The sequence below is a fragment of the Lissotriton helveticus genome, chromosome 7, assembly GCF_964261635.1.
Source record: "Lissotriton helveticus chromosome 7, aLisHel1.1, whole genome shotgun sequence".
Taxonomy (NCBI): domain Eukaryota; kingdom Metazoa; phylum Chordata; class Amphibia; order Caudata; family Salamandridae; genus Lissotriton; species Lissotriton helveticus.
The window spans coordinates 988,796,798-988,806,930 of NC_136068.1; the positions used below are offsets into that span (position 1 = coordinate 988,796,798).

Consider the following 10,133-nt stretch of genomic DNA (forward strand, 5'->3'; position numbering starts at 1 on the left):
AGATTTGCATATGATTTTCGTGCTACAGAAATTGTACATGCATAACGCACATTCAGTAAAACTGTGTACGCACATTGTAGACAATGGGCATTAATACGTTTGCAACATCAACTGTTGTCAATTTATGTTTTTATTAATATTTATCCAGTAAGTGAATCTTTCTTAGTAATCATGCGGTATTTCTCCTTACAGAATAAGAGCAAGCTAATTTGGATTCGTTTGTTCTTTTTGTTCCTTATTCTGTTTGCAGCTAAGAGTACCTAATCAAGTTTCTCTGTATTTGCCCAGTACAATATTTATGAAATCTTAACAGGATTGAAAATGAGGCAAGCCATTTTGCTCACTTCCTTGCTCTACAAACTGTAAGAAGGGCAGAAAAAGTATTTACTGCAATTTTTCCGGGTGCAACATTGTATGTAGTCTGGTGGTAAAGTTGAACATTGTGTGCAACTGTGTAGTAGAGGGCCTCCACCTCACTGCCGGCCATAGTCTTAATCAGCCTTCAATGCTGTTGTCCTCATTCCTAACGCTGAATAACCTAAGGTAATAGGCATAGAAGGTTATAGGCCATGGATGCAAACAAAGATCATCCCTGCCAACTCCCACAGAGAGATCTTAGTCAACAGCTATTGAAGATCCACTGGAATTACTAGAGTCTACTCGGTACACTGAGGGAACCAACCTAGGCAGATCTTTGGGTCAGTATTGCACAATTCAGGCTATCAACTCTCGAAATTCCTCTGTTCAATCCTTGCAGTCGCTTAAGACCATCTAACAAAGATGCCTTCTGCGAAAGGGCTGCTTCGCTGTCGCTTTCATTAGGGTTTTTCATCTATTATGGCTGGAGATATGCAGACCTCGTCAACACAGAGAAATAGTTTACATAATTAAAAAGCAACAATATCATCAAGTTTTCAAAAGCTTTGTTCTTTAATCCATGTTTGACTTTTTTCTAACTAGTATTGATTTTTGCAGCTACATCTTTCCGAAAGAATGTATTAGAGGGCTTTTAACCTTAAGAGAATGATAGCTTTAAACCATAATCCTTAGCTCCGCTGATTTCACTAGCGGACACGAGACCTACTTGAGCGCTACACGGCGTTATGCTGAGTTGAGGCGCGCATTTTACAGCAATATAGCGGCGTGTTTTAAAAATCCTGTTTGGATATTTTCTTTGATCTTTATTTGCTTATCCCCTGTTTTTAAGGGTCAACTCCACACACTTGCACCATAATCGGTACTGCCACCGCGCTTTGCGGGTCCCGGTTCCTGTGGGCTGGTAGTGTGAGCAACAGCGTTTCTGTGGCGGCCATATTGGGTGAGGGGTGCACGCTCTAGCGGCTCAGGCGACGACCTCCTCTTAAGGGAGGCAACCAGGGGGCTCGGTCTTGACATCCTTAGCTCCGCTGATTTCACTAGCGGACACGAGACCTACCTGAGCGCTACACGGCGTTATGCTGAGCTGAGGCGCGCATTTTACAGCAATATAGCGGCGTGTTTTAAAAATCCTGTTTGGATATTTTCTTTAATCTTTATTTGCTTATCCCCTGTTTTTAAGGGTCAACTCCACACACTTGCACCATAATCGGTACTGCCACCGCGCTTTGCGGGTCCCGGTTCCTGTGGGCTGGTAGTGTAAGCAACAGCGTTTCTGTGGCGGCCATATTGGGTGAGGGGTGCACGCTCTAGCGGCTCAGGCGACGACCTCCTCTTAAGGGAGGCAACCAGGGGGCTCGGTCTTGACATCCTTAGCTCCGCTGATTTCACTAGCGGACACGAGACCTACCTGAGCGCTACACGGCGTTATGCTGAGCTGAGGCGCGCATTTTACAGCAATATAGCGGCGTGTTTTAAAAATCCTGTTTGGATATTTTCTTTAATCTTTATTTGCTTATCCCCTGTTTTTAAGGGTCAACTCCACACACTTGCACCATAATCGGTACTGCCACCGCGCTTTGCGGGTCCCGGTTCCTGTGGGCTGGTAGTGTGAGCAACAGCGTTTCTGTGGCGGCCATATTGGGTGAGGGGTGCACGCTCTAGCGGCTCAGGCGACGACCTCCTCTTAAGGGAGGCAACCAGGGGGCTCGGTCTTGACATCCTTAGCTCCGCTGATTTCACTAGCGGACACGAGACCTACCTGAGCGCTACACGGCGTTATGCTGAGCTGAGGCGCGCATTTTACAGCAATATAGCGGCGTGTTTTAAAAATCCTGTTTGGATATTTTCTTTAATCTTTATTTGCTTATCCCCTGTTTTTAAGGATCAACTCCACACACTTGCACCATAATCGGTACTGCCACCGCGCTTTGCGGGTCCCGGTTCCTGTGGGCTGGTAGTGTGAGCAACAGCGTTTCTGTGGCGGCCATATTGGGTGAGGGGTGCACGCTCTAGCGGCTCAGGCGACGACCTCCTCTTAAAGGAAGTCATGCTTACGCGCAGCGGCCACGCGCAGCGGGTACGCCGGATCACCGCCGGAGTCACGCCAGAGTCCAGCCCGTCTGCGCCCGTCAGCGTCCAGGAGGCGAACGGGGCGGCGGGTTGGGCTCAGCCACTGGGCGTATATGCTCCCGGGCCCCCCATGCTCCGATATACATCATGTGAGCTACGCTCCTTACAAAACCCTTCGGGTGGCTGTTGTACTGTCTTCCCCGGTCGCTACAGGGGTAAGTCTCGCTGCCCTGGATGCGGATGGCGCCCCAGCTGTGTTTCGTCTTCGCTTCCCAATAAAAAGATCGACAATGTTGGGTATTTATGCATGCTGCTAAACACTAGATCTGTGGGCAGACATGCGCAAGATATTTATGATCTTCTTGATACGGAAAAGCCACTCTGTCTCATGTTGACTGAGACGTGGCTGGGGGAATTCTCAAATCCCGATGTGGCTTTAGCTATTCCTCCTGATTACAATGTTTTCAGGAAGGATAGACTTAAGGGAAGGGGTGGGGGAGTGGCACTGGTGGTGAAGAAATGCGTGGCTTGTTCCATTCTGCCAGTAGATGACATCCGCGGCTCTGAGTCCCTTGCCTTTTCCATCACTCTGGCACCACACCAATCCTTTAAAGGTCTATTAGTCTATAGGCCACCTGGCCCACCTGGAACCTTCTTCGAAGAGTTCGAGCTAGTTATATCGGGACTGGCCCTGAAAGCAGAACATTGTATTGTAGCCGGGGATCTTAATTTTCGTATGGATGAGCCATCGGACCCGGATACTATCAAACTTTTGGAGGCTACGGCCCCCCTGGGCCTGATCCCGTATCTCCGGGGGCCAACGCATGACAAGGGACATACTCTTGACCAGGTCTTCTCGACATCTCCTTTGGAGGTGAAGGAGATTATCCTGGTGCTTTGGTCAGACCACAGGCTAGCCAAATTTTTGGTTAAAGGCACGGTGAAATCGGCTAATCCCGTGTCTCGGCAACAGGGCTGTGCCCTCAGGGCTTACCATCGAGTGACTCCAGCTATGCTGGCTCAGGCCGCTCTGGATCACCCATGCCCTCTCACAGGAGATCTGGAGAAGGACCTGGAGTCTCTGCAGGCATGGCTTCTGGATAGGCTAAACGATCTTGCCCCGGTGATGGCCCCCCGCTTAACACCGAAACGTGTCTCGGCTCCCTGGTTCACGGCGGCATTGTCGACCGCCCGGCAGCTTTGTAAGGCAGCTGAAAGAGCCTGGCGATCACAATATGATTCTGTGGCAAGGCTGACCTATAAGACAGCGGTTAAGGCCTATCAGCGGGATATTCGCCTAGGAAAAAAAGCCTATCTTGCAGGGAGGATAGAAGCCGCCTCCAACTCCTGTAAGGAGATTTTTACCATAGTTAGAGAATTTACGGCCCCTCGTTCCAATGCATCTCGAGGTATGCCCTCTAAGTCCTGGGCTTCTGATCTTGCACATTTTTTCACCAGCAAGATTAAGCTTATCCAGGACTCTTTTCCATTGGCGGCGCCCGTGGGGCTGATTAACCACGAGGACGACTCGGGCCTCTCGGCCTCGCTAGGCCCGATGCTGCCCGTTTTTCCATCCATCTCAGCCCCTGCTTCCTTAGCGCTTATGGGCAATCTTAAATTTGGGTCGCCCTTGGACCCCTGCCCGGCCAAATTCTGGGCAAAAATGGCGGAAGCTATAAACCCGCTGGCGAATCCACTCCTGAACCTCTCGTTGAGCCAGGGATTGGTTCCGCCGGCCTGGAAGCAGGCAATGGTTATCCCCTTGCTGAAGAAGCCTGGTCTCGATCCCGAGGCTCCGGTCAATTACAGACCGATTTCTCTTCTGCCGGCTTTTACGAAAATTTTGGAGAAGCACGTACACACGGTGCTCTCCAATTTTCTGGAAACACATGAGATTCTGCACGCCACTCAATCCGGCTTCCGTCCAAACCTCAGTACAGAGACCGCGCTCCTGGAGGTGTCAGAAGCCATTAAAGGGGTACTGGACGCCGGGGGCAAAGCCATGCTGTTCATGTTGGATCTGTCGGCGGCCTTCGACACCGTCCCCCATGAGGGCCTTCTCGCAAGACTCTATGAGATTGGCCTTAGGGGGACGGTGCTCAGCTGGTTTTCATCTTTCCTAGCTGGCCGCCGACAAACGGTCTGGGCCTCCCCAGACTCGGCCGTGATGCCGCCATTGGGAGTCGGGGTTCCGCAGGGCTCTATACTGAGCCCGACCCTCTTTAACATCTTTATGACCCCTCTGGCGGTGTTGGCGGAGTCGCTCGGGGCCCAGATCGTATCCTATGCCGACGACACCCAGCTCCTCTTTCCTTGTAAGAGGGGAGGAGACTTCAATGGAGAGAGTATCCGGGATTGCCTTGAGGCTGTTTTTAAATGGTTTCAGCTGAACAGCCTCAAGTGCAACTCAGATAAGTCTGAGGTACTCTTCTTCGGGTGTGCGTCGGATCCTGACTGGCAAGCTTGGTGGCCCATCAACATGTTTCCCCCATCCTGTCCATCTCAAGTAGCTAAGAACCTGGGGGTCAAGATGGACAAGGGTCTGACGTTGAGATCCCAGATCCTAGGGGTGACGGGCACATGTTTTGGCCTCCTCAAGACGTTGAGGAGGTTTTTACCTCTCTTGTCTGAGGAACACAGGAAGCTGACCGTGCAGGCTCTGATTGGCTCTAGGTTGGATTATTCTAATGTCCTCTACCTGGGCCTGCCAGAGTATCTGTTGCAGCGGCTCCAAGTTGTGCAGAATGCTGCCGCGAGGGCCATTTATGGCCTAAACAGGCGAGCCAGCGTTGCTGGCCTTCTGCAGACCCTACATTGGCTGCCTATCCGTAAACGGATCGCCTTTAAGGCATTAACTTTGGCCTACAAAGCTCTCCATGCTGTGGGAGCTAAGTATCTCCAAAGGAGACTCGCCTTTTACCACCCTTCCCGCTCTCTTAGATCAGAATCTCTGTTTCTGGCGGCGGTGCCGCGCGTAAAGAGAGCTCGCACTGGAGGCCGCTCCTTTGGACTGCTGGCGCCACAGCTGTGGAACACCCTGCCGCTGACACTCCGTGGAGCCACTAGTTTACTTGCATTTAGGAAAGGCCTAAAAACTTGGCTGTTTGCCCTATAGGCTGTTTTTTCCTTTTCTTTTCTGTTCTGCCTTCCACTCTGCTTTTATCACTGTGTTGTGTTATTCTGCTGTAGGTCTCATTATTAAAGCGCCGGGACACTCTTTTTGAGTAGCCGCGCGCTATATAAAAATAAATATAACATAACATAACATAACATAATTGTTTAGCAAATAATACCAACTTTTTAAAAAGTTGTAGAAAAGTTATTTTAGGTGTTGTTTCAGGAAGAAGTCCGACTTTTGGTAAATATTATATATAGTTTTTGAGCAGTATGAATAAAGCTTCACTTGTCAATTAAAACATGCAGAAGAAATTCAGAAAAATTGTGGAGATTGTTGATTAAAATATTTTGTACACCATACACTTTAATTCTACAAAGTAAACTATTTGCTAAAAATGACTGCAAAATGTGATTTTAATATTTCTAATTATGTGTACACATTAATTTCCCATAACTCCTAAAACAAATATTTTAAGTGTTTACAAAATAAAATTGAACAGCACGGGACTGAATGTAAATTGCCCCCTGTGGGTGTTTGGCCCCTGAGCCACATCCATATTTCAGAAGGGGCTGTAGACAGTTGTGCATCCCATTCTGTAAAATCAATTGTGCAGGCGAACATTTCACACTATCACAATGTCATGGAGAGGGTTATTCATTTGAAAGAGGTCACTGACCGGGCTTGCAGAGGATGCATCAAATGCACCACTGCAGACCAGGACTATGTGACCAATTTGATAATACAGCCCAAAGTCTCTTGTCATGTTCTTACCTGTATCTTCCTCGATACTGAAGGTTGCAAGATGAATGCTCTCTCGGATGATGTACATGATCTTTCCATCTCTGCCTTTATCTCCGTCTTGAGCTGTCACGGTCATCACAGATGTTCCTGCTGGAGCGTCCTCCGGAACCTCGCCTCGAAAGACAAAGGAAGAAAAGCAAGGAGGCAGCAGATTCTCATTAGCATCTGTGACCTCAATTTCGACTGCACATCGGGAGGTACGCGGTGAGGGCCAACCACCATCACTTGTCAGCACTGTCAAGTTGTAAGACGATGTGGTCTCAAAATCTAACTCCTTCTCCAAGATCAGAGCTCCGGTCTTCTTATCCAGCTTGAAGGTCCCCTGTTCACTGTTGGTGAGCATGTAAGTTACTTCCCCGGCAAGACCAGAATCTGGATCAAATGCTTCAAGAAAGAGAAGAATTGTACCTTTGGGTAAATCCTCAGGCACTTTTACTTTACTGCGGAGAGGCTGGCAGCGTGGGGAGTTATCATTGACATCTTCTAATAGCACAGTCAGCTCTGTAACAGAGACAAGCTGATGGCCCACTTTGGGCTGGTCTATAGCTTCAATCTTTAACACAAAGTGATCAAACGATTCCCGGTCTAAGGGATGAGTTACAGTTACAAAGCCTGTGACTTCATCAATGCTAAATTTGTTATTCCAGGTTAGCAAAGAGTATTTAACCAGACCCATGTCCTCACTGTCGGCATCTTCAGCTTTCACCTGTATTACTGCTGTGCCTACTTTTGCATTTTCTGGGATTGTTGTCTGGTACCCACCTAGAGGAAACTTGGGGGCATTATCATTCACATCTAGGAGGTTCACCACTAAAATCCTCCATGTTGACTTCTGAGGGGTACCAAGGTCAAAAACACTTATGTTAAGGGTATAAAAACTTGTTGTTTCACGATCCAAGGGAAACAAGACTTTAAGGTAGCCTTTCTCTGTATCAATGGCAAAGCAACTGTCTTCATTCCCACTGGCGATCACAAAGGCTAGTTTCCCATTAAAACCAGTGTCTGCGTCAGAAGCTCCTAGGCGGATGATGGTGGAGTTGGCTGGAAGGTCTTCCGCTATATTAATGGAGGTGGGCAAGCTGTCGTCAAACTGGGGTGTGTGGCTATTGATTAGATGAATATTCAAAGACGTGTCCTCATCTTCATGTTGCTCTTGGGACTGTATCGAGTCAATCACAGCTTTTGTTAGTTTCTGAAGGACTCCAGTCTCCTGGCATTGCATGGAAACTGGAAGACCAGAATCAGCAACGCTGATATTCACAGTTGTTGGTAAAGCATAGTTTTGACCATCTGTTGCTGTCACTTGCAGAGAGTAAAAAGGTTGGCTATCAGAAACAAGTTTCATAGATTTCTTCAGAGAGATGATGCCTGTGGTTGACCCAATTTCAAATATTGCCTCTTCATTGCCAGATAAAATCTCATATTTGATGTGCTGGAGCTCATCCACATCCACAGCAGACAAGACGGTTATGTGTTTCCCAATGGAGAGGTCTCTTGGAACACTCCCAGTGCAATCTACCTGCTCAAAGGCCGGAGCATTGTCGTTCAAGTTGTTTAGCATGAGGGAGATATAAACCTCCGTCTGACGAGAAAATGGGTTTCCGGAATCCGATGCACATACATGCAAGCGATACACTCTCTGTGTTAGCTCATAATCAAACAGTTTGGAAGTGGAGATAATGCCAGATGTTTTTTCTATGGTAAACGGAAGGAATTGTTGGTTAACTAGAGAATACGTGACAAGACCATTGTCCCTTTGGTCATCATCACTTGCTTGCACATGGAAGACACTAGTCCCAACTGGTAGGTTCTCGTTAAAAGTGCCTTGATATGATGACTGTGTGAAGACTGGGGCATGGTTGTTACAGTCAACGAGGTCCACAATTACGGATACAGAAGCTCGCCCATTGGCAGTTGTGACTTCAAGCTTAAAGCGAGACTGATCCTTCACATCCATTTGTGAACTTGTCGTAATCAATCCAGTTTTAGGGTTTATTTCAAAATGATTGCTGTCAGGGGTTGATTTTAGAGAATATCTCAGGTTAGGTATGTTTTGAGTAACCTTGACAATTGCCACATGGCTCCCAATTGGGGCACACTCGCTATGCTTAACTTTGTAAACCTCTTCTTCAAATCTCACAGAGATGTATTTAAAGGGATCTATGTTAATTATTTTGACTTCTGAGTACTGAGGTGGCCTACTCTTATCTTTAGCTTGCAGGCTAATATTAAAACCACCAAGGTTTTCTAACCAGTTGATTTCTTTGGTAGGCACAATCATAAACTCATGGTTTCCTATGTAGGATTTAACAACCTTGAATTGTTTGTCTGGATCTCCAGTCATAATGTCTACAGAATCAACCCCAGAGCCATTGGCAATCACACTAATAGTTGCATAGAAGGGTCTGTCTAAAGAACCAGATTCCACTATGTTCACAGAAGTAATAATTGGGGCCATCTTTCCACCGACCTCTACCTCGACTACCAGACTGGCTAGGTTACCAGATGCTTTGCCCTGAGAAATTTTGCTCCTGCGGTCCACAGCCTGTACCCAGAGGTCATACTTCTTTTGAACAGTGGTATTTAGGTTTCCAGCCAACATCACAACACCACTGGTAGGGTGAACACTGAACAAGGAGTTCTGAGGGTGAAAGGTGTAATAAAACTGGGCATTCTGACCCAAGTCAGCATCAGTGGCACTGACCCTGGTTATGATGGTCTTCAGGGGGGCATCTTCTTGAACTGTAGCTTTGTAGGAGGGTGGTGAGAAGAGAGGCTTCAAATCATTGATGTCTAAAATTTGGATCTTAACTTGTGTCCCAGCTTCATAATCAAAGTTCCTCTCAGACGCTTGAATTGTCAATAAGAAGCTGTCCTTGACCTCTCTGTTGAACATGGCAGTGTTACCACTCTTAATCCTTAGTCTTAGAAAGCAGAAATCACCGACAGTGTGCTCCTCTGTTTTGAAGAATCCCAGGCTGTCTCCGGCTGTGATTCTGTACTTGATGATCCAATGTGGATCAGTAAGGAAGATACCCATCTTGACTTCGGTCTCCACGTATGTCTTGGGGGCAGAGTTCTCATAGACGGTTGCATTGTACATCAGATGCGTGAAATGCATTGGGGATGTGGTTGTTTTCTCCTGAGTGCCAGGACAGGCCATGATACACAGCAGAAGAAGCAACAGGCACATGATCCGTCCCTTCTCTGAGGATTCCATTGTAATGACCTCCCTGTGAAGAGAAAAAAAAGAATAGATTATTGGTGAGAATTCAGAGTACAAAAACATGAAATATTATTTACAGGGATAGCACTGGTTCGCCTCACTTCTTCCTGCCACTCCCCAGCACTTTGTAGCCCGTTTGTAAAGCCAGAAGTAACCATCTGCCCTAAACCATCGACTTTCTTTAACTCCAGTTTAGGGCAATTTGCAAATTTCGTGCTTTAAACACCTCAGAACTTAGTGGTGAAATTCTACCCCTCTATAGACGGACAATGCTAGTGGGGCAGGACTGTGATCTTCTTTATACACAAAGAACATTTATATCATGGGCAGCGAATGTGCAAGCTTTTCTCAACCCCTTCGGCGGCTGTCCTACGTCACGGTGGGTGTATGCGGAGGACGGCTAGGGGCCGTCCAAACCCCGCCTGCTCATTAATTCTCCCGCACAGCGGGAGAATTATCGCAGCGAGTAAGGGGTTAATTTGTAAAAGAATAAGTGCTGGGAACAAAGTTTCATTCAGAGACCCACGGGTGGCACTGTTG

The 10,133-nt window shown here is 47.4% G+C and overlaps 1 protein-coding gene across 1 annotated transcript in view; it reads right to left on the reverse strand.

Annotated features, from left to right (window-relative positions):
* The window catches only part of FAT2 (FAT atypical cadherin 2), a 201,800-nt gene extending 192,144 nt beyond the window's left edge, over positions 1-9,656 (reverse strand). Inside the window, exon 1 of the mRNA XM_078653414.1 lies at positions 6,338-9,656. Coding sequence (XP_078509540.1) covers positions 6,338-9,656 — 3,319 coding nt within the window. The remainder of the gene's footprint in view (positions 1-6,337) is intronic.
* Positions 9,657-10,133: the final 477 nt, after the last annotated feature.